General features: G+C 35.2%; 1 protein-coding gene across 8 annotated transcripts in view; it reads left to right on the plus strand.

The window, feature by feature from the left end:
• The window catches only part of KDM6A (lysine demethylase 6A), a 206,337-nt gene extending 183,242 nt beyond the window's left edge, over positions 1-23,095 (plus strand). For 7 of the 8 annotated variants that reach the window (XM_065901133.1, XM_065901140.1, XM_065901134.1 and 4 more), the window contains 6 exons: positions 441-555; positions 3,051-3,238; positions 4,045-4,186; positions 19,099-19,225; positions 20,944-21,114; positions 22,255-23,095. In XM_065901133.1, the coding sequence (XP_065757205.1) occupies positions 441-555; positions 3,051-3,238; positions 4,045-4,186; positions 19,099-19,225; positions 20,944-21,114; positions 22,255-22,284 (773 nt within the window). In that variant the 3' untranslated portion in view covers positions 22,285-23,095. Of the gene's footprint in view, positions 1-440; positions 556-3,050; positions 3,239-4,044; positions 4,191-19,098; positions 19,226-20,943; positions 21,115-22,254 lie in introns of those variants that run through there. The other variant, XM_065901139.1, reaches the window with a different exon arrangement.
• The last annotated feature ends 2,506 nt before the right edge of the window (positions 23,096-25,601 follow it).

Below are 25,601 nucleotides of genomic sequence, written 5' to 3' on the forward strand. Positions count from 1 at the left end.
GTGGTAACAATATCAATAATAGCTAATATTTATTACATACCATGTATTAGGCACTATTAGAAGCAGTCCTTACTTCATTGATCCTCAAAACAACCCATTGACTTATCAGAATCATTATCATCAAATCTTACAGGAAACTGAGTCAGAGGTTTAGAAACTTGCCCAGGTTCACAGAATGACTAAGCCAAGGAACCTGGCTTCAAAACCTAAGCTTTTAACCATGATTTAGGTTATCTTCCACAGAAGCTCCTACTGAATTAAGTTAGGAGTTGACCAAACTCAGCTCTAAAACTAGACTTGACACAAAAATGCTATACAGATAAACTATTGAATACCACTGGAGCATTCTCTGTTGAACATTTCCAAGGTTCCATTTCTAAAGACACATTTTTCTATAGAATTTATTGTCTGCTGATTCTTTTTTTCTTTTCACATTTCAGGTCATCAAGAAAATAACAATTTCTGTTCAGTTAACATAAATATTGGTCCAGGTGACTGTGAATGGTTTGTTGTTCCTGAAGGTTACTGGGGTGTTCTGAATGACTTCTGTGAAAAGTAGGTTTCCAAACTGAATTTTCTTTAAACATAATTATTCAAAAATAGTAACTGTAAAGGGCAGCTTACTAAGCTGGATATCCTAATGCATGTAACCAGTTTTCACTTACCATTCAGCAGAAAATTCATATAAAATGATTTGATTACAAACCTATTATTTTGTGTTATTGGGAATACTTTAAGAAAGATGCCTTGAAACCGCTTCATGTAGTAGTAATAGTCTTGAATTTAGGGGATAGAAAGTTGAGTTGTTTACTGGATTCATTAAACAATTGATGTGTAAATACTTGTTCATGTGAAAGATCTGTATTCCAAGAAAAATTGTTCTACTATAAATGGTTTTAGAAGTGGAAGGAATTCTGTAATTGAGTACCCTTATAGGTGGTTAATAACACAAGCTTGAACGTATTACTCTTTGCTATATCATCATGATATAAATTCTTTTAAAACTACATTGACAACTTTTCCTATAAAGGAATTTTATAAAATTTAAACAGCAGCTTCAGATTTTGTTTCTAGAATTCAAAGAATTCATAGTGGAAATGTTCCTTTCCTTATAATCCTAGAAACTGTTCATTTAATTATCTTGTGTTAAAGGGTACCTTGGAATTGTTTTCATTGATTTAAATTTAATTATTTGTCTTATTGTGTTTTAAAAAAATACTCCATTACTTAAGAACCTGGTATTTTTTCCATTAAAAATTGGAAAATTATTATGGTTAAACACATAAATTATACATACATTCGGTGTTATTCCCCCCAGCCCAGCAAGATAAAGAGAGAAAAAAACCACCAAAAACATTGACATATGAGAGACTTTGAAAACTAATTATACACATATTCCACATACTAATTTATAATATTTAAATTTGGGGTTAAAAGATCGTTGCCATAAATATCTTGATTTAGTATGAAGTGTAAATATAGTTGCAAAAACAACCATAATAATCCAAAATTGCTTTATATACAAGCAAAAGATAATCACCTTTTATTGTCTATACTATCTAATGTATAGGTTTCCTTTAATCTAAGAAAGCTCAAGATGTGGAATTTTAAAGTTTCAAATGCTGTGATGAGATAACTTGATCTACTTTAATCTATACTGGACCAGCAATCTAGTGGTAGCAGAGAAAGAACTGTGTCATGTAGGAAATCTCTGTTGTGCTGCAGGAATATTTTTATTTCTTAAACTTTGATAGTAGTATATTATTGCATCTGCAGTACAGTGATCCTTGCTCATTATTTCTGAGTAGGGATTGACTATTGTTAGGATTTAGTTTTCTTTCCTATCTGAATAGAGAGGTAACCTGAGAATAAAGAATAATTAGAATAGGCAGATAATGTCTAAAAAGCTTGAACATGTGGATAATAAAAAAAAAGTCTGAAGGGTTAGGTAAATTTAACTAAGTTGCAGAAATAGCACTTGCTACCTCTGCATTTCAGTGTAATTTTGTTTCACATAAGGATACTTCCTTTGATATTAACTGATTTGACCATGTCTGTTGAGTTTGTTTTGACTTTAGATAATATCTGTTATGAAATAACCATTCACTTGACTATATGATAAAGAGGATGCTTGATTTTTTTTTTTTTTTTTGTAAGTTTGATTTTTTGTTTTTTCAACTTAGCTATTGATTATTAGGTGGTCTTGGTTGCTTGCCTGCTTTTGGTTAGAAAGTTTTTTCTAATTTTATAACAACACATGGGTTAAGCAGGACTAGGATTTGTGTTTATAACCATATTTGGCTTTATAGGCAAGTTTTTCTGCATTGTATGTAGTTTAAAAAATACTTCGTATCATGTCATGATGGCGTAGAATAAGAAGCCAGATTTTAAAGGAAAAGCTTAGTAATATTATCTTTAGAATGTTTCCAAAGTATCGGTGGGGTGGTGGTGGTGATGATTGTTATTTATGCATGTATGTTCATTTTTGATGAAGTTTTTTTTCACCTGCATAGTTTCAGTCAACTAGTCATCAAAACTGTACAGAGACTGATGTGCTGCTCCCTTTCCTGCTTAAGATTCAAAACAGCAGTACAGAACATTTCTGTTTTCTATTCTGCTTTTCCTCAGACATTGAACTTATATCTGCCATGGCATTCCTGTTTATGGATTTAGATGACTTGATGCCAACTCCACCTTCCATTTACCTGTTAGAGATTTCTAAATGTGCCAAGGAGAAGGGTTTGATCAAAATAGTCTGTAGTTAAATGAAATTAAAGGTTAATATATATGTGTTACTTAAAAATAGCTTTTGATTTCATTTGGATCTTTGAAAAATCAGTGGAAGGTAGTAATACTGATCTTTGGATAAGTCATCTACTACCTAACTGTAACTTCACTCACTTTACATACTGCAGTTCCTTATTGCATAAGCAGAAAGTTTCAAGTGCAATGAATGAGCATATTTTTAAAAACTTTTGATAATGTCTTTCAGTCTTATAATGAGCTTATTAAAGTACTTGATCCATTTGCAATATTTTTTCTTATTCCAGAAATAATTTGAATTTCCTAATGGGTTCTTGGTGGCCCAACCTTGAAGATCTTTATGAAGCAAATGTTCCAGTGTATAGGTTTATTCAGCGACCTGGAGATTTGGTCTGGATAAATGCAGGCACTGTGCATTGGGTTCAGGCTATTGGCTGGTGCAACAACATTGCTTGGAATGTTGGTCCACTTACAGGTATTTTAAAGAATATGCTTTCAAAAAAAAAACACTAACTAAAATCTTTAGTTTATAAAGGATTCTATCTGATGGGCTTATTCTTTTTTTTCTTGGAATATAACTCACTAAAAATTGGAGGAAGAATGTCTCCTTGAGTAAAATTTTAATTTGTAGTACAAGATACTAAGTTAACAAATAGAAATCCAAGACTGTAGATCTCAGCAAATAACAAATTTATGTCGTTACGTACAAGAGGTACTTTTAATAATATTTAGAGTGCTTGGTTTTTAAAGGAAACCCTTTATGGGAGAAAGCAAAGTACAAATTTCATTCTTTGAAATTTTTCTTTTATCTGGTATGTCATATGAATAGCCCTGTTATGTCAAAATCTGTTTGAATTATGCCTGCCTTCAGGCAGTAGATATTTAAGATTAAGAATATGGCCTCTGGAGCCAGATAGACCTGGATTAGGACCAGGACCTGGCTTTTGCAACTTTGGGCAAGTTATATAACCTCTCTGGGCCTCAATTTCTTCATCTGTATAATGGAAATGATAAAATTAATAAGGTAATGGTAAAGATTAAGTGGTATAATGTATCGAAATATCTCAGAAAACAAATGCGTGGCACAGAGTTCTAGTAAGCACTCTTTACATGATCGCTACTATTATTATTACCACAATTATCAAAAAACATTAAAAATATTTTTGTAATGTTTTGAGATTTTCAGAATTGGTGTTGATGATGTCACCTGAGAAGGTGATAATGGTTATCTTCATATCTTTGGTACTTTGGGTTGCTTTATAACTGTTTTTTTTTTCCTAGCCTGCCAGTATAAATTGGCAGTGGAACGGTACGAATGGAACAAATTGCAAAGTGTGAAGTCAATAGTACCCATGGTTCATCTTTCCTGGAATATGGCACGAAATATCAAGGTCTCAGATCCAAAGCTTTTTGAAATGATTAAGTAAGTGCTTTCTAAAACTGCTGTAGTCCCTCTCTTTTTGGGGAGTGTTAACTATTCAGTACTTCCCCCCCCCCCCCCCCCCCGCCATAGACTTATGTTGACATCAAAACAAAATGGTCCAGATGTCTAGCAAAATGTAATATAAGAGAATCCACATGTTAAAAGTATTTTTCCCTTCCCCATAGTCAGTACACTATGGTACAAAGAGGAACAAAGGCACAAATAATTCTAAACCAGCAGATTCACAAACAGACCTGTGCTGAACCACTCAGTTCCTAGGAGAACTTTAGTTTTAATATTGAAAGACTGCACTTAGTATCAGGGCGAGGGAATGGCATCACAAAAATATTTTCTGATACAGAGAAATTAGCATTTAATATAGGGATTTGACTTAAACGTTAATTTTAAAATTTTTAATTAAATCATCCATCTTATAATTGTCCCTTTTCTTACCTGCTTTAAACACTTAATTCAAGTTATTTGAATACATATACCCCAGTAACCTTCTCATTTATTGTCACAGTTTCTATCCTAGCTATTTTTATAAATCTATTTAGAAGTAATATTTTCAAACAGTGCTATATAGCAGTGTTTCCCTAAACTGTGTTTTCTGCCAGTATTACATCTAACCCCAAAAGGTGGGGAATTCTGGTCAAAGAAATATGGGAAACGATGGATTATATAAAGTTCAACAAGTCCTTTATTTTCTAATTTTTTGTAAAATGTGTTAGAGACTGTAAAGTTGGTATTATTTTTTGTGTGGGGGAGAAGGGTTATAATGTATTGTATTTCCCAAACGTATTTGTTTGACCAGTATCTTTGAAGAATTGATCTCAAAAACTCATTTTGAAATACACTGCTTTATACTCACTGATAAAATAAGTTTGTCTTCATCTTAGTTAAAATAGTACTTACCTTAAGTATTTTTCCTACAGCTATATTAATTTGGTCAGCATGTTGTTTTCAAACTACTGTCTTTTGAAAGGAATCCTAACTTACTAAAGTGATTTCAAACCTAAATCTAAAATTTTATTCAAACAAAAATTGTGGGGTCAAGGTAACATGCCTGTGGATTATCTTATTCCTTTATCATTTGCACTAGTTTTTCTAGTCCTGGGCAGAAGTGGTAGGGGGAGACAAAAGGTAACAAAAAGCAAATCATAGCAGGTGATGTACAAACCCTTAAAAAGTTGGATCTTAGGTACCATACTCTATAAATGTAATTGGTAATGGGGTTATCCTGTTATATCTCAGATTGGTCTTTTGCTCTGAATATTAAGTTCAGGGTTACTTTTGGGAGAAAATATTACGTGAAGTCACTGAAGATATTTAGTAAGTTGGAAATAAGCATAAACTAGAGGCTGGTTCAGATCACCTGACGGTAAAGGGATGGTACAGTATAGAAACTATTTATATGTAACAGCTATGAAGACTGAAAGCGACTCATTACATTTTGGATAGGTTAGGATTTTATAATCGGAAAGGATTTTAGAGGTCATTTAGTCAGGACTTCTGCAGTAATCCCTTCTATAACATCTATAATTTGTGGGCATCCAGCAACTTCTTGAACATTCTCATTACCTCACTATAATTCTTGAAAGGTCTTTACAAATTGGCCTATAATCTATCTGTCATTTGGTTCCAATTCCCTAAATATATTTGGGATTTAGATCAAATCCCATTCAGCAAGTGTTTGAGAACCAACTCTATACCAAACACTATTCTAGGCTCTAAGGATAGACATAGCAGTGTATAAGTTAAAATCCCAGACCCCAGAGGACTTAAATTCTAGTGGAGCAAGACAGACCTCCAGACAGTTGAATAAATTACTGATAAATAATATGACTAAGAGAAAATAGATAATATTTGGGGGGTGAGGGTGAGAGTGCTGCTTTTTCTAAAATGGTCAGGGAAGGTGTCTGGGAAGATGAGTTTTGTGTTTAGACCTGAATAATGAGATGGAGTCAACCATGCAGAGATCTAGGGGTACACCATTTCAGGCCCAGGGAGCAAGTGAAGACTGAATTGGGAACAACTTTGGCATGTTTATTGGGCAAAAAGGCCAGTATGACTATGGCAGAATGAGAGAGAGGGGTAATAATAAGCTCAATGAACTGACCAGGAACCAGATTGTACATGGACTTTTAGAACATGGTAAGTTTATAAATCAATTCAGGGTGTTACAGGTTACCATTAGAGGATTTTAAGCAGGAGAGGGATGGGTTCTGTTTTAAACTTTAAGAAAATGAATCTGGTTGCTTTGTAGAGAACAGATTCCAAGGGGCAAGTTTAGAAGTGTGTGTAGGGGGTCAGTTAGGAGGCAGTTGCAACAGGATAGACCATCCTGGACAGACATTAACCCAAGGGGGTAGAAAGAGGGATTAAAGTAGGGGCTGTGGTAGAGCTAAAAGCTCACGGCACTTGCTCACAGATTGGATATTGGGGGAAGAGGGAAAAAGGAATCAGAGAAAAGATTATTGTCATAGTCTCTTCTTCCTATCTGGTCTTCGGTAATTTAAACATCTGACCTCTATCATCTTTTCATCCCGCTCACCCCCATCATCCTTGTCGTCTTTCTAGACTCCTTCCAGTTTATCATTGTCCCTCTTAACATTTGAAATGTTGAGCATTGACACTTGCATTATCTTTATCTTAAGGTTGCCTTGTGTTAAAACTGGATGCACATAATTTGATTTTTTTTTTTTTTTTTTTTTTTTTTTTTTTGCGGTACGCGTGCCTCTCACTGTTGTGGCCTCTCCCATTGCAGAGCACAGGCTCCAGACGCGCAGGCCCAGCAGCCGTGGCTCACGGGCCCAGCCGCTCCGCGGCATGTGGGATCTTCCCGGCCCGGGGCACGAACCCGTGTCCCCTGCATCGGCAGGCGGACTCTCAACCACTGCGCCACCAGGGAAGCCCTTGAATATTTTTTGACTTAAAATTACTGGTGGTACTGTTGTTCCTCATACCTTCCTTACATTTTTTTAGCCTAAGTAAATGCACTTACATACTTACCTTATTCCATTTTTACTCTGTGCTACAAAATGTCCGATCATTTGAATCTTGATTGTATTCTTCATTATATTAAGAATTCTGTTCCCAGCCTGGGTTGTCACGAGATATGATTAGCAAGCTCTGTTTGTCATCATGCAGATTGAAAATGTTAACCATAAATCCAGACCCTTAGGCCTTACTCTATAAACTTCCTTTTTAAAATACAGTCATTCATCTATTACTGAAAGTATACTTTTCACCAGCCAACATTGCTCTCTTTCTTTTGTTTGTACTTTCTTTCATTTAATGAATATTTGCTGACTGTATACAAGGCTCTGAGCTAGGCACTGAGAGGGTATGTATATGTGTATATGGCATAGTTCCTATCTTGAAGTAAAAGTTAGTGCATACAAATAAATAGATTGAAAGAAATACAACAGACCCACTCAATTCTTTCCAGCCCCACGGAGTCAGAGAAGTCTGTGTATTTTGGGGAGCAGATATTTTGTGTGAAGGGTAAAGATGTGGAGGCAGGGAGAGAAGAGAGGTATAGCACCTAAAGCCAACTTAAGACCAGACTCTTGCACCGTCAGAAAGATTCCCAAGTTCATCCATAAAACAATAGTTTATATACATACCATGTCTCCTTCAGTCCAACACAGTCATGTTTTCCTTCAGTGAGGGAATAAATCCCTTTTCTTCAGTAGAGCTCCAGACAAAATACTCAACTTAAGTGGAGAGGCCCTGTTGCACTAACTACTAAAATCATACTCAACATGGTAAGCTGCTTACATTGTGAGCGACTCAGGGGAAGTCTGGCTGCTTAGAGGAATGGTAAATGCATACTCACCTCAGATCATCTTCTCTTCCACCTGCTCTCATTTTCTCCCTAATACCTCCTCCTCTGCCCTCCCTTCTGACTTCCTTCCCTACTGTGTATTTGCACGAACTTAAATGTATTATATGATGCAGCTCTGCTGTATATATGTTGACAACAGTTGGTGGTATATTCTGGCTTGAGTGTGCTCACACACAATGTGTGTGATGAGTAGTAGAATAAGATATAGTTGTAAAAGTTCTTAGTGGCAGATCACGTGTTGTGTGCCCAACTTAAGTTTATTCTGTTGGAGAGCTTTTGGTAGGTTTTTAACTAATACGATCTAATTTGAGTTTCATAAAGATGTTTCCAGCAGTTAAATAGATAGAATTAGCTTCTGGATAATAAGATAAAGAAGTGAATCAAAGATACTTCGGGTTTTCAAGTCTGAGTTCTAGATAGTTTAGTAATGTTAGTTAATAAACTGAGCTTGGTCCTTAGGCACTGAGCAAAGTGCTTCCCAGACTATCTCAGGTATGCCTCTCAGCATCCCATGGTCACCCATTTGGTTAGAGTGAGATTTAAGCCCATATCTGTCTTATGTAAAAGCCACTTGGATATATCTGTGGCATGGGGCTTCATTTTGAAACAGTGGCAGGTTTGAGGAGCCAGTAAAATAGTTGTATAGAGCTGTTTATTAGAAGCTGTAGTAAATGCAGGATTCCAGAGAGCAAAGTCAGAGCTGACTGACTAGGGGATCTTTTACCTAGTGGTTCGTGATTGTCTTGAGAGGAAGAGGAGGGGGGAGTTGGGGACAGAACTTGGGGGAGTACTTCTATTTAAGAAAAGCAAATAGGTGAACTAGATAAAGGTCAGAAGACAACACAGAGAATATATATTGTTACAGAAATAGAGAGGGAGTCTTTTTCCACAAGCTTAGTTTCGCTTTAAAACTGTTATATCCACATCATTGCTTTGGTCCTCAAGTCTAGTATTTTGCCAACAAGGGAAGTGGTATTTGTTCTGGCTTGTGAGCTATACCAATTCTTAAGAAATGGTTCTCCCTTGCAGTTCCTTCCCTCTGCTTTGAGTCATTTTCTTCATCTCCTTCCTGTTCACTCCACCATGCACAGCAATTTGACTTTCTGTATGCTCCTGTCACTTCTGCTGAGGTCACCAGTGACAACCAACTATTCTAAATGTACAAAGGCACAGATGTAAACTTTCTTTAAAATCCCCATGTCTATCTCCAGTCTGACCCCCACTTACCTTGTCAGTCATTTCTCCATTTCTTTTAGATGTGTGCTTGAATTTTCCATTTTTATCACTTTATTTGGTGTTTTAAACCGTCTTTAATATGAACTGCAGTTGTTACACACCCTCCCTTTTCTTTTTCTTTGAATTATCTTTCAGTAAAGCATTAATTCACTATGCATTGAGCATCTGAATTGTAGGCTGTTTAAGAAAATAATCATCATCATCTAGACCTAACAAGTGAATGGAGAAGATTTGCAAAGATAGTCTTCTTCCTTAACTTTCTCCCTAGATTATTGCTTTTTTATAGTTCTTAAAATACTGTGAATTTACAATGTGTGACTTTTAGGTTTTCATGGTTAAATGGTTAGTCTGCCCAACCATAAAGAATCTAAGCAAAATTTACTTTGTGCCTTCTTATCCAGTCATTCACTCGGCTCTACCCAGTTCTTTTCATTCTTTTATTTGTTTAATCTACATTATGAACTGAGTTGGAACTCAGGTATAGTGCTAGGTGACAGAAGGATCTGATCACTTCTCAGGCTGCTTAAAATAAATGGGGAAATAGTCAAAATGTTCAAACACATGATCTTTGCTTTAATGATGGAGATACTGTTTTTAAAAAAAAAATGGGAGAGCATAGAGGAAAGTGCTTCTGAGAGAGGGGAACATTTAGGAAAGGCTTCATAGAAGTAGTACTACAGCTTCATAGTCCTTTATCCTAAACCCCTTAGGCCAAATGTGTTTTGGTATTCAGAATTCTTTGGATTTAGAAAGGTAAAACAGTACATTTATTTTACCCTCCCACCAGAGTTTGTGGCAGTGTGCTAGCATCAAACACATTAAAATTTCTGCAGTAAAACATATAAATAGTCACTCTGATGAGCTAAGTGAAAACTATAAAAAGCCCCAGGTCAAGTTTCAACACCAATGAGTTTATGCAAAATTTATGAAAAATTTGTGGGACTATAAGAGATTATGAGCTGTATTTGCACTGAGTGATTAATAATGGGACATGATGTTCTCTCCTGTTGTCATCTGCTAATCCCTTATTATCATTTTGAGAATGAATTACCTGTGGTTATTTTAAAAAGTCATCACCACTCTTGTTTTTTTCTTTGCACTTTTAAATTCAAGGTGGGTCTTTTAGAGCCCTACAATTCCATAAAGTCCTTTATCTGAGTCATTTAGTAAATCTCGAAATTTCTACATTCTAGCTATTTTTCTAAAACGCACTAATCTTCATACTCTCCTTCACATTCTTCCAGATGTCTCCTACATTGGCATGAGTCAATATCATTCAAGGAATATTCATTATCTTGATTACTTCTTTTCAAATTTCAGTGAACTTGACTTGAAAAGTTCACAGCCTAACTCCTGAGGAACATTTTAGTGGAAGCTCAGTGCATAACTTCTCTTTTGGTTTCCTTTCACTGTTCAAATGAACATAAACTTTTTTCCACATACCCCATATGCTGCAAGTAAGCTTAGTTTCTCCTTCTTTAGACTAAACTTTCAAATGTCTCTCAGGATTAAGCCCTGCTTGTTCGTTTATATCAGCTGAAGAGTATAGATTTAAACTTCTGTTGCTAAAAATTTCAAGTAGACTTCACACTGGCAGCAGCTGCTAATGAGAAGCCTTTAGAATTTTTAATATTTTTAATAATGATCAAATTTGCATGCTAGATAACTTGACAGCAAGGTGAAGTACTAAATGGAGGGCAGAAGTTTTAGAGGCATATTAATTAGAAGGTAGTTGCTACATTTCAGACAAAAGGAAAGACAAAGGATAGAAAAAATAGGCATATTGATTGATTGGGTGGTAGAGGTGAGAGGGGAATCAGTATTGCTGGAGCTTTGTCTTGGGCCATGCAGTGGGATATTTGTGCTTATTGATGAAACTGGGAGTAAAGGAAGAAAAGAGGAAATGGGTTAGATATAGGACATGATGATTACCAGATTGGCTGGCTTTAGACTCGTAGAACTTGAATTCTTTTTACTATGTTTCAGTGGGAATCTCTTTAAAGTAATCAGATGGATATATGGTTCTGTTGTTTAGAGAAGGAGTCTGAAATACACATTTGTATCTCTCAGCTGGCTGATAGGTAATCCCTGCTAAGGTGTTAGCTGTTGAGTTTTCTGAACCATTAGCCATTCTTAAAGTAGAGCAGTGCCCACACAAAGAAATGAATTAAGGAAGACAATAAATGTAAAGCTACTGATCTCTTCCTTTAGTTCACTGAACTGTGACTGTTTTTCCATGTTAATATATCTTATTATCCTTTAAAACATATTAAATTTGCCTGTAACACATTACTGCGTGCCCCCTCCCAAACTTAACTTATACTTTTTCTTCCAACTTTTTCTTTTGAAACTTTTTTATTCTACAAAAAAAAGCTGAAAGAATAGTACAATCAGTACCTAGATAACTTCATCTGGAGTCATCAGATAAGTTTTTGCCACATTTCCCTATCAGTCTCTATATTCACATGCTTGCGCACATACTTTTTTGGCTGAGTTATATGAAAAAGTAATTTGCAGATGTTATGACATGTCACCCCAGATATTTCAACCTGTATCTCTTAAGAGTAAGGATATTTATTCTCACATAACCACAGTACCATTTACCATACATAAGAAATATGGAGTTCAATAGTAATCAGCTAATACATAGTCTACATTTAAATTTCCCAACTATCCAGAATGTCTTTAGCTCTCCCCCTCCCACCCCCATCCACATTGAATCAAGGTTCACACTGAATTCAGTATGTAGTCATTGTGTCTTTAGTCTCTTTTAAATCTATGAGTCTTTTCTTGTGATTTTTATTTTGAAGAGAGCAGACCTTTGTGTTGTATAGAGTTCCATATTTTGGATATGTTTTCTCATAATTTTATTTGGGTTATACATTTTTGAGAGTAACTGTTGATGGCGTTTACCTTTGGTAAACCCGTGTCCCACTCCAGTATAAACTCTGTTATAGATATTTTCATTAGTGAGTCCTGAGTGAATGAAGTTTTAAGTAGGCAGTTTAAAACTTAAAGTTAAGAGTGGGGAGATTATTGCTGTTTTTTATCCATCTTCATCATAATATACAGTTTTTACCCTTTGATTTTAATTTTAAACTAGTTGATTGAGAGCTAAGAGAAACCCTCATTCTTTACAAATTCATTGTTCCCATTTTCAGATATTTGAGATACATTGCTTGGCCTACATTTTCTCCCTATATAGTTAGTAGTGCAAAGGCTCTTTTTCACTTCACTTTCATAAGATTCATTACGTTTTAGCATTGAAATATTTCTTTTAATAGGATCCTTGAAAGGAATCAAACGATAACGTAGCAAGTGAGTAGTGCAGAGTCTTGGTAATGATTAGACTTCCTGTAGATAACAGGCTTTCAGAATAAATGGATTCTTTTTAACTGGATTTCAGTTAACTGGTTTAATCTCAGTGGTAGATAAGGCCAACTCCAACTAATATGGTATAAATTGTTACAATCGTGTTGGAGTATTAGCAAGTTAAGGTAATGATAGTATGTTTCTGATACATTGGAAACTCTGGTTTCTTCAACTACTTTGTTATTCCACTTAAATCACCGTAATAAGTAGTTCAGTATATTTTAAAATGTCAAAAATCAGAATGCCAAAGAGCCCATTTTCCTCTGATAAGTTCAATATTAGGAAGTCTTAGACTTCGGAGGAGCATATCAAATAGTAGTAGAATGTTGGGGGGTGGGATGAATTGGGAGTTTGAGATTGACATACATACACTACTATGTATAAAATAGATAACTGAGGAGAACCTACTGTATAGCACAGGGAACTCTACTCAGTGCTCTGTGGTGACCTAAATGGGAAGGAAATCCAAAAAAGAGGGGATATATGTATACATATAGCCGACTCACTTTGCTGTACAGCAGAAACTAACATAACATTGTAAAGCAACTATACCCCAATTTAAAAAAAATAGTAGTAGTAGAGTGTTAATTTTCAGAATACACATTCTCTAGTCTACCTCCCCCTAATCTGCCATATGTTAATACATTCTAAAAATACTGATAAGGTGTAAGTCAGTAGTTGAAAATAAATTTTCTAAAATTTCAACAGTACCAAGTCCATTGAAAACCACTCCCCACAAATTTAATTTCTTGTCATATCATTTTGTCATTCTTCTGGCCATCTTATAAAGTACTGTTTTTATATTTCAGTTTTTAAATGTAATGTCTTATATGTACAGTATTAATGTGCTTTCCCTTTGCCCTTTGTGTTATGTGTTTGTTATTATGTGTTTGGTATTTGCCTTTCCTTTTAACTTTTGCTCAGTCTTAGAGTGTGTGCTATTTAATATTCCAGTGAAATATTACAGGCAGCACTGTGTAGTTGTTTGGAGTCCAGTCTGCCTTCAAGTCTTAGCTTCTCCATTTACTGGCTGGGGGATCGTGGTCAAAATTAGTCTTCATTTCCTTTTCTGAAAATGGGGATAATAATTCTTTCTAATAGCTTTTATGAGTATTGTATGGGTCTTAGCACAGAGTAAGCACTCAGTAAATGGTAGCTGTTGTGATAATTATTATTAATATTAATTATAGAAGGGTCAGTCACCTGTTTTTTAAGTAAGTTAGTATTCATGGACCTAGTTCAGTGGTTCCCAACTGCAGGCAGTTTTGCCTCCCCCCACCCTCTTCCCCAAGGGACATATGGCAGCGTTATGACTTCAGTGGGAGGGGTGCTACTGATAGTTTGTGGGTAGAAGTTAGGGACACTGCTAAACATCCTACAATGCACAGGACTGTCCCCACAACAAAGAATTATCCAGCCCAAGATAACAATAGTGCTGATGTTGAGAAATCCTGACCTGTTGGACTCTAGACTAACACCTTTTCAATAATCTGTTTTATGTTCTTTTAGGTGTAACTATTACCCTTCCAGTTGGCATTCATTGCACAATTTTTTCAAATAAAAAAATTAATTTAGTCATTAATTATTTTAACACAATTTTAAAATTTCACATACCAAGATTAAATATTGATCAGTAACTTCCAGGCACTAATCTAAGCATTTTATATAACGTGTACTCCTCATAATAGTACTGTAAGTTAGATGTGCCTTCCTTACATTTGAGAAAACTGAGACTTATGTGTGAAGCTGGGATATGAACCCAGGCAGTCTAGCTCCAGAATCGGTGCTCTTTCCTACTCTCTGGCTTTCTCTCTGTGATTGATCTCTTATGGCTCTAATCATAAAAACATGGTGATTTGCTGAAAAATCCTGTTACAAATTTTAGACATTGTTTCTAATGAAGTAAGAGGTTTGACTGGTTCTTACTTGGCCTAATTATAAGAATCAACCAAGACTCTTATTAAAATAGATTTCTAGACTCTGTTCCTAATAAATAAATTCAGAGCTCTGTGTGAAGAACCCTGGGAACCTCTTTCACAGTGAATGGCCTAGATGAATTCTATGGTCCAGACAAGTTAGGGACACCCTAGTCTAGGTTCAGTCTCTTTTAGAACTAAAAATATTTTTGTTTCTCCTTTTCTTTCACACGTATTATAGATTATTACCCTATCTATATAATATATACTTTATCACAAGCACTGAGGTTTTGAGTATAAAATAAAGCAGACTGTTAAATATTAACTCCCTTTTCCCTTTGATTCCCATGTTTAAATGGATATATGAGGTGTTCTACAGCTCTGTAGTCATAGGCTATTGGCCTAATAATTGAATAAGAGGGTATAGCCATGAAGACCAGTCCATAGTTAGCATAGATTTTAGTGCTGTTGTCCTTGGGAGTCTTCTAATAACACCATTGGGTTAAATATGCAATGCTTTGTGATAATATTGAGCAAACAAAATCTAAAAATTCTAAAACCCTGCATTCTCGTGGTTAACATATATTTGCTTTCATGCGTGTTTTTTCTATCTGAGAGTTTAAAATTCGTAAGATACTCATTTTATCATTGACTGAGACCTTGATTTTCAGCCATGTGGTTGGTTTAAATGAAACTGTTATATGTCTTACTGACATTTAGACACTCACTGTTGTCCTAGGGGAATCCACCTTTGGAGTGACAGGTGGGAAGTTTTGAGGGCTCGCATGTTGGCTCACTTTGCCTACATGGGTCCTTCAGTAAGAGAGACTGGGCAAGGCAAGGCACTTCTTGGTATACTTTTAAAATTTGTACATCATCTGCTTCTTAGTGGCAGAGATTGTTACCATAAAGACTTTAAAAGTGCCATAGCAAGTTAACCCATGCTTCATCTTGTCTCCACACCGATATTTAGGAATTTACTTCGGAAACGTAGTCAGGTTACCCCCAAAATGTCATACTAGTTCCCAGTGTTTTCTTAACTTCAACATAATATATTGAGTTGGCCAAAAAGTTCGTTTGGATTTGTCATAAGGAAAAACCCGAATGAACTTTTTGGCCAACCCAGTAATATCAGTAGCTTCATTCCTTTGTTCTCTTACCTCAGAAACGTCATCCCAAGATTAAAGTCATAAGAACAGTTGTTTATTCCCTAAATAATCCGGGCACTACCTTTGCTCATGGAATTCCTTTTGCCTAGAAGGTGCCTTCCTCCCACTTCTCCTTCCTGTCACATCTAAATTGACAACTTTATGAAAACTGTGAGTTCTGCCTCCCTCTCCTTTTAGCATCCATGGCATACTAAGTCTGTCTTTGCCTAATATGTTGATTTATAAATATACTGTGTATGATCGTTTGTCCTCATATTATTGTCTTCAGTTTTTTTATTGTAATATTTCAAGTATATTTTCATTTCTATCCCCTATGGCAAGCTGTTTTCTAAAATTCCATCCCATTTTAGGTTTCATCTTTGCCAGATGGGTTTATGGTTGGATTATATTCTTCTGTGTAACCTCAAATACACCCAGCCCTCAGTCAGCCTCTTCCTTGCGATTTTCTTCCAAGCCAGATCTGCCTTTTAATAACCCCTGCCTTTTTGTATAGTCTTTTATCCAAACAACTAAAACCAGTACTTGAGTCCTGAAACCAGATTGATCCTGACTGATCCTGAAAAGTCAAAGGGAAGTTTGATTCCCAGCTTCTCTAGCTCTGAAATCATTTCTGACCCTGTTCCTAAAATGTATTTAAAACAGCATCTTCTGTCTTCTACAGTTTTACACATTTTGCTAGTGATTTTTTATTTTTTTAACAAATTGAATTCTTTTTTTAATAGAAGTGTGGTTGTTTACAACGTTGTATTAATTTCTGCTGTACAGCAAAGTGGTTTAGTTTTATATATATGTGTGTATATATATGTGTGTGTGTGTGTGTGTGCGTGTATATATATTTGGCCGCACTGCGTGGCATGTGGGATCTTAGTTCCCCAATCAGGGATCGAAGCTGCGCCCCCTGCAGCGGAAGTGCGGAGTCTTAACCTCTGGACCACCAGGGAAGTCCTAGTTATACATATATATACATTCTTTTTTATAGTCTTTTTCACTATGGTTTATCTCAAGGTATTTAAAATAGTTCCCTGTGCTATACAATAAGACTTTGTTGTTTATCCATTCTATATGTATTAGTTTGCATCTGCTAACCCGAAACTACAGAAGAGCCTCTGTCTCTCTCAATAATTCTTCTGTTCCAACTGCTACCCTTTGAAAATGGGAAGGAACAAAAAATTTTACTGTTACAGAAAAATCATAAGGGCAGGGGGAAAACCGCGACTTGGTTATTCGTTGTCAGATCAGATTAATAGAGCTGTTGGTTTTCTTAGACTCCAGTATCTCACAAAATAAAAATTCTGGAGCTGTGATTTCAGAAGCAAAATACTGTTGGCTTAGTATTTATTCTTAGCAACCCTAACTCTAACCCTTTATTGTTTGCAGAAAAGTAGTATATTGCCTTTTTCTAGATGAAACTACCAAACTAGCCATAAATTATAAACTACAGTCTAATCTAACTGCCAAAGCAGTTAGTAGCATTGGAAGTGAAAGTTCATTTGCTGACTAAAGAGTGGAATAATACTCCACAGAACCAAGGCTCTGTGTGTGGGGAAAACTGTGCTGACTGAGCCCCAAGAATCTCATTTTCAAAAGAGAAAGGGGAAAGTGGGTAAGAAGATGTGAAAAGAGACCAGAAAGAAGATAGTACAGTGTAAGATAGTGAGGGGAAACGAGATTTTCTGCTTTTACAAACCCCTAGCCCAACCACTTAAAAATAGCTTTATAATATCGGCTTCTCTAGGCCCTAGTTTTCTTATTTGTGGGGTGGAGATAATAGTGCCTCCTGCACAGGGTTGTTAAGAGTCCTAAATGGCATAATATGTGTGAAGTACCTAATACCATGCTTCCTGTCTTGTTCTTATTTTTTATTTATTTTTATAGTATTGTTTTATCATTTTTTGTTTGTTTTCCCACATGGGAGCATAGTGGAGTCTATAAATCTTCCTATACTTATATATATATAAATAAGTATAAGGAAGTACTTATAAGTACTTAATTATATACTTATACTTATTTATAAGTATAAGTAAGTATATAAATCTCTCTGTACTGCAGAGTTTTAGGCAGTATTTTCCTGTGAAAAAGACCTTATTTTGAAGCCCTGCTTGGAAAACTTGTTCAGTTAGATCAGTGCCTTCAGAGATGAAGTATATAGGACACAGAGGGCAAAAGGGAGGAACAGGTTCTGTTCAAGAGCTAGCAGCAAAGTCTGAATTATATGCTCTCCGTTTTTGCCATGATCTGAATTTTTACTTGCTCCTCCCCGGCATGCATACACACACATAGCTGTCCTAGCTTTGACTTGCAACCATAGTCTAAAGCATTGTTTTGTTTCTAAATAAGTTAAACACACAAGAATTGCTGGAGCCAAACTGACAGAGAAATCCTTTGAAAATGATACTTAAGGGGTTTGCCTTACAACTATAAAGTTGATGTTGTTTTATGTTTGTTAAATAAGTTATCAAATTTTACATATATCTTTAATCTTTTTTATGCTGGCTTTTAATTTATGTGGGTTCTGATAAGTTACAGTACTTTAACCTAGTAACTTGTAAAATAGCAAGGAAGTATGAATTAAGAGAAATTAAATATGCTATTATTTATCATACTTTAAATATTAGTAGTTCCGAGTGAGAGAACTTAGCAAATAATTCCAAGTAGTGACAGCAAACTATAGGAAAATCACAAATTGTGAGAATTCACTATATCATTAGCATCATAAGTATGAGTTTAGAAAAGGTATAAGAACAGTTCAATTATGTTAATATGAATGAAATATTTCACTGTATTATCTTCAAGTTAAAATCAAGGAATGAAGTGTCTTTTTTCTTCTTCAGCACTACAGTGAAACCATTTTTTGTATGGTGTAGTGACTAAATCCATAAATACTTTTCTGCTTATATACTCAAAAGTTTCAAAAGCAGCCATATAAGTGATGCTGTTTATGAGTGTCTAGGTAGTGTTGATAGAAATAGTGTGCTTTCCTGCCTTACTTAGAATCATAGAGTTCACATCTGGAATTCAGACCCCTTATTTCAAGGATGAGACATTGACTTCCAAAGAGGTTAATTGACTTGCCCAAATAAGAGCCAAAATTAGCAACTTACATTTAAATAAGGTGTCAGGTTATTATATTTTGATATTCAGATATCAATTATTCCCAACTTTAAACGATCTGATATTGTCATTGTCAGACATGCTGGTTATTGGCCTTATTTTTAAAATCTGAGAATATCTGAGAAATTGATGAAAAAAAATGTGGTTACAGATATTAGAACAGAATCTCTTGGCATTACTTCTGTTGATACATCTTTCATGCTAAAAATTTTCAATGTTCAGTTGCTGGTCACAAATAATTTTCCCCCCACAATATAGGTATTGTCTTCTGAGAACTCTGAAGCAGTGTCAGACATTGAGGGAAGCTCTCATTGCTGCAGGAAAAGAGATTATCTGGCATGGGCGGACAAAAGAAGAGCCAGCGCATTACTGTAGCATTTGTGAGGTAAGTAACTGTTCTTATCCACAGTTATTTTATAAACCTCTTACCTCTCCAGTTTTGGTTTCTCTTTAGTTTTTTGTTTTGTTTTTATTTATTTATTTATTTATTTATGGCTGTGTTGGGCCTTCGTTGCTGTGTGTGGACTTTCTCTAGTTGCGGTGAGCGGGGGCTACTCTTCATTCCGGTTCGCAGGCTTCTCTTGCGGTGGCTGCGGAGCACAGGCTCTAGGTGTGCAGGCTTCAGTAGTTGTGGCTCACGGGCTTAGTTGCTCTGCGACTTGTGGGATCTTCCCGGACTAGGGCTCAAACCTGTGTCCCCCGCACTGGCAGGTGGATTCTTAACCATTGCACCACCAGGGAAGCCCTCTTTAGTTATTTTTTATTTTATTTTATTTTTATTTATTTATTTTATTTTTTAATTTTTATTTTATTTTATTTTATTTATTTATTTATTTATTTTTGTGGTACGTGGGCCTCTCACTGTTGTTGCCTCTCCCGTTGCGGAGCGCAGGCTCAGCAGCCATGGCTGGAGAGGAGTACAAAAATATTTCGAAGGTAAAATTCACCAGACAACTCATTAAATGGCAGAAGTGAGGGACAGGTTGAAGGATGTTCACAAATGTTGTAGCTCAGATTATGAGGTGCATGTTGTTGCTCATTGATAGTAATGGAAAACATGGGTAACTCTGGGATTTTAATTAACATAACTTCAAAGAAGACACGAAGTCATGAGAATTTTCTTTCATTGAATACATTCAAGGATATGCCAAAGCCAGGGATATTAATGATCCACTCCAGACCTTGAAATTCTGTAATTCTGATGTTGACTTTTATTTGAGATGATTCAGTCTATCTATCAGCTATTTTAATGCTGTATAACCTGGCTAAAGTATGCCATTGGGAGACCAGATAGATTCTAGTTAGGTGTGTTATACCTCAGAAAAATGAATGTATAAGCTTTCCAGTATTTGAGAATGACTTTTATTCTGTACTGTTATTCCTTATCCTGCTTGAGCCTTAGCAACTCATCAGTCTCTCTAACACAGAGGTATTATTTCTAAAATCATGCTATACTCATGACTATACTTTCTGATTGTACTCATACTCCTTAACATGAGGCTTATAGCTGAACACTCACTTACTGTCACTTACCTGTCAGTTTCCTCATCTGTGAAATAATCAGATTATATTCATTCAACAAGTTTGTTTTGAGGTTTGGCTAAGCACTAAGCACTGTGAAATGATATGCTCTGGAGTTACAAAGATGAGTAAAACATAGTCTTCATCTTTGAGGAGCTCAGTCTATTGGGGAAGACAAATATCCATATACAGAGCCCTGTGATAAGTACTATCATTGAGAAGTAAAAGGAAAATAATGATCACTTTCATCTGATTGTATACTAATGTTTTGAATTTAAAACAAATAAATAGGCTGACTTTTATCAAACTTTTGAATTAGGCTTTTGCCAGTGGTTGTAATGAATATGTCATTCCCCAAGGTCACTCCCCTAAATAGACATTACCACCCATGTCTTTGGGTCTGGTGCAAAATAAACCTGATCTATTAAAGATTCTTAAACACTCTTAACTCTTAGTACCCACTCTTAACCGGTGATCACTGTCCACAACTCCATGTGAAGTAGAACTCTATGATTATACTAAAGTAGTACAATAAATAAATACTACTGTCTCTATTGAATGCTTTTTCTCTTGTATAAATAGGTGGAGGTTTTTGATCTGCTTTTTGTCACTAATGAGAGCAATTCTCAAAAGACCTACATAGTGCATTGCCAAGATTGTGCACGAAAAACAAGTGGAAACCTGGAAAATTTTGTGGTGCTAGAACAGTACAAAATGGAGGACCTGATGCAAGTCTATGACCAATTTACATTAGTAAGTGAAATCAACATGTGTGTATATAGTTAGCTGGATAGGGAAGCAGCAGTGTTTGTTCTGCCACCTGATAAGGAGGAGGTAATGAAATATTTAAAATTTCCTTTGGCTCATCAGATATTGCATGAGTAAACATATCACTCCCCCTCGTCCACTTCCAGGTATTTATTCCTATGAAGTTGGCATATTTCATTTTCACTTTTCTTGCCGGGTGAGACCAGCCCTAAATAATGTCACAGTAATTACATTTAAAAATCTGTGTGCTTTTAGAACACTGTCACATCCTTTATGTGATTTGATCTCAGTTGATAAAATGTTTGTGTATATAGGTTATTAGTGTCCACAATATGAATCAGTATGTATGCTTTTAAATATACTTCTGCTTTCAGAGCTAATTGTATTTATTTAAAATCTTGTCCTTGCCAGAAGTATTAACTTTATGGGAATATTTGATGGAGCTTAACTTCCTGCAATGTTACATAACCTTATGAAATTCAAGTATCTTTATAAATTGCATACAGTTTTTAATTTTAAACAGCAGATGCTTAGGGGGAAGCATTTTACTCTAGCACATCAGTAGTTTTATGAATAGAAGAGAATTGTTGAATTCCCTCAGTACTTTTTCTCTTACATATGTGATCAGAAACTGAACTTTTGAAATTTAGCTCCTGATACTTTCACTTGAATGGTCTTCAGGATTGCTTGAAGAAGAAGAAAATTATCTGGAATATGTTAAACAAAATTTATTATCTAGTTGAGTTAGCTTCTGAAGCAAGTCACTAATGAACTCATAATTGCTTTGTTATATTATTTTCCACAAGCCTTCTTTATATTTTTAAGCAATCTCAAAAAATGGTCAACCTAATAACATTCTAAGAGTTTTTGACTAATTGGTGAACAAGTACCGAAAAATGTGGATGTGCTGAGTTGGGTAATGGTCTCAGACTCTTAGGAAAATTGGCCAGGTGGGAGACAGTAAGGGAGGTTGGTTGTGCTTGACAGAGTGTGGCAGGCCGTTGAACTTGCTTGAGAATTGTTATTTCCTTTACTTTCATACACAGGCTGTGTTTGTAACCTGGAGCTAGGGAACACTGTTAACAATTTGTATACCAAAGTAACATACTTTACTTTTATTTTCAGGCTCCTCCATTACCATCTTCCTCATCTTGATATTGTTCCATGGACATTAAATGAGAACTTTTCTGCTATTCAGGAACTAACCCAGTTCTGCACCACTGGTTTTTGTAGCTATCTCGTAAGGCTGCTGGCTGAAAACTGTGTCTATGCAACCTTCCAAGTGCGGAGTGTCAACCAACTGGACAGGGGAGAGCATTGCTCCTACTCCAGGACTCTCACAAAGCTGATCAGCTGTACTTCAGAAAAAAAAAATAATAATTTCCATGTTTTGTATATATCTGACAAAACTGGCAACATCATACAGACTACTGACTTGAAGACAACCTCTTTTATATTTCTCTATTTCTGGGCTGATGAATTGGTTTTCATCTATCTTTTCCCCCTTCAGAATTTTCCTTGGAAAAAACTACTAGCCTAGCTGGTCATTTCTTTGTAAGGTAGTTAGCAATTTTAAGTCTTTCTTTGGTCAACTTTTTTTTAATGTGAAAAGTTAGGTAAGGAACTTTTTTACTGCTTTTATGTTTTTCTGTCTTGTTTTGAAACCATGACGGTTATTACACTTTTGGTTCCTAAATAAAAAGTTTAAAAAATTAACAGCCAAGTCACAAAGATAATGGATTGCACATAGACTAAGGAATAAACCAGATTTGTGATTTTTGTTTCTAATCTTGATGTAAATTTACACTATTTATAAATACATATTTATTGCTTGAAAATATTTGTGAATGGAATGCTGTTATTTTTTCCAGATTTACCTGCCATTGAAATTTTAAGGAGTTCTGTAATTTCAAACACTACTCCTATTACATTTTCTATGTGTAAATAAAACTGCCTAGCATTGTACAGAAACTTTTATTAAAATTGTTTAATGTTTAAAGAGGTTTCTATTGTTTGAGTTTTAAAAAGACTTTATGTACAGTGCCCAGTTTTTGTTCATTTTTCAAATCTGATTATATATATTTTATATATACTTGTATATGTATATATAATATATATAGAAATCTGGATATATATGTATAAAGATTTAGAGCTTAAATTTTTCTCGTTTTAAGTTTCACATCTATGGTAGATTTTTGAGGTGTCTACTGTAAAGTATTGCTTACAAAAGTATGATTATTTTTAAAGAAATATATATGGTATGTATCTTCAAGACCTAAAATGTCAGACTGGTTTATTGTTAAGTTGCAATTATTGCAATGACAGACCAATAAACAGTTGCTGCCAAAATGTAGTATAATAGTAGAAAACAAATAGTGATTGAACTTAAGATTTCAAAGGGAATGTTCTATGGGCTTGACAAATCCTGTACATCACTTAGTAGTGTTTTATATGGAAAAAAGATTCAGATGAAGGGCTCTATTTTAGAATGCAAATAAATTAAGAGACTTATTTTTTAATGTTAGGCAGTTTTGACATTTCATGCTTTCCTGCTTGCATGACATGATTTGGGCAGGGGAGGGAGTCTTCCAATTCCACATCACTAATAAAATATAGTAAGCTATATTAGCATTAACACATCACTTCTAATTACCAATAGTATTTCATTTTATAATAATGGTACCTTGTATTTGGCACATATTCTCATTTTATCATGCTGTTCTCTCTAAGGTTTTTCCAGGAATATGCAATGAAGGTGCATAGAGAATGCTGTAAAGGAAGTTATATATAACTAAAGAGAATTTATAATCCTAACTGGTGAAATGCTGTGCTGACTGCATTAACAAGTGCTCTTTTTCAGATAGTTGTGGAGTATGTTGTCCTCCTAGAAACCGTTTGAAGGCTTTAAAAGCACAGAGATATTTTATCCAATTAGTTACTAATTTGGTAAATAATTGAATTTGAATATCTACTAGCAGCAATCATCTCTTAAAATTTCAGAAGGAAATAATTACAAATTTTAGTTAAGAAGCAAGAGTGCTTGTCTAAGTGCTGCTTAAGATGTTTAACCACTGATTTTTTAAAAGAACTCAAGACGGGCTTCCCTGGTGGCGCAGTGGCTGAGAGTCCGCCTGCTGATGCAGGGGACACGGATTCATGCCCCGGTCCGGGAAGATCCCACATGCCGCGGAGCGGCTGGGCCCGTGAGCCATGGCCGCTGAGCCTGAGCGTCCTGGAGCCTGTGCTCTGCAACGGGAGAGGCCACAACAGTGAGAGAGGCCCACGTATCGCCAATGAAAAAAGAAAAAAAAAAAAAAGACAAAACATTTTTGCAAATAAAAATTGCAAGTCAAAGAAATTAACACAACGTTGTAAATCAACTATAATTTAAAAAAAAAAAAAGTACGTCAACCATCCAGAAGCAAAGATTATAAGAATGCTAAAGCTATGCCTAAATGTTCCTTAACCATTCCTAGTTTATCTTACTAACACAGTGTCTCATTTTTTCTATGGTTTTATTAAGATGGTTTATTGCCAAGATTAACATAAGTTGTCTGACATTTAAGAGTAATTTAGTGGTGTTTCACTAATACAATATTTGGAAGTTAAAGGTTCAGAGTAATACTTGCTCACTTAGTGTTTGAATGGGTAGAGGATAGGAGACAAGTCAAACCTATCAACATTAGTCTGAGGTGTAACTAGATGAACAGAGTCTTATGTAAACTGCTTTCTTTTCTTCAATTTAACTGCTTTAATAACTTACATTTTTCAGGTTGCAGAAGAAATAGCATGCTTTTTTTCTCTCTCTTCTTTTTACTGCTTATATAGGTAAGTCCAGCTAAGCACACACTATCTGGGTGCCTTAATAATGAAATGAGTTTGCATCATTTGCACACACACACATTGTTTAGAGAAAGAAACTAATTATATGACATATTAAAAAAAGATGTTGATCCAGAAAGTGAGAACTAAATCATATTCTTTTCTCGTTGTCACCAGCTAAATAGGAACTCTTACACCATCAGTATAGCAGTTTAACTTGTTTAACCCATTTAAGTTAAATCAATTAAATTTTGGCTTCTGTATTTTGAACTAAAATCTAAGTCACTTTTCCAAAGTAGTATTTGACAGTTGGGACTCTCAAATTACTAGTAATAGGCAACTGAAATAAAAGATCACGTAATATTATGAAATTACATTAAATGAAGTGTCTGCTTCTCAGAACTTAAATCTTTAAATTATCATGTGTATTTTCATTTAGGCAATATATTTATTTAGTATCTCCTAAAAAATGAATCTGAATAAGATGTGATCCCTGCCTTTTACTCTTCATACATGCACCTCATATGGGAGATTCATGTAATATGTCAAGCAGAACCTAGAAGAGATAACAAGAAAGGTGAATAGTATTGATTGGGACTTGCATTTCAGCAGGGTTTGTATCACACCTAGAGCAAGAGGATTTGGGAACT

Source organism: Phocoena phocoena, chromosome X (genome assembly GCF_963924675.1).
Source record: "Phocoena phocoena chromosome X, mPhoPho1.1, whole genome shotgun sequence".
Classification (NCBI taxonomy): Eukaryota; Metazoa; Chordata; class Mammalia; order Artiodactyla; family Phocoenidae; genus Phocoena; species Phocoena phocoena.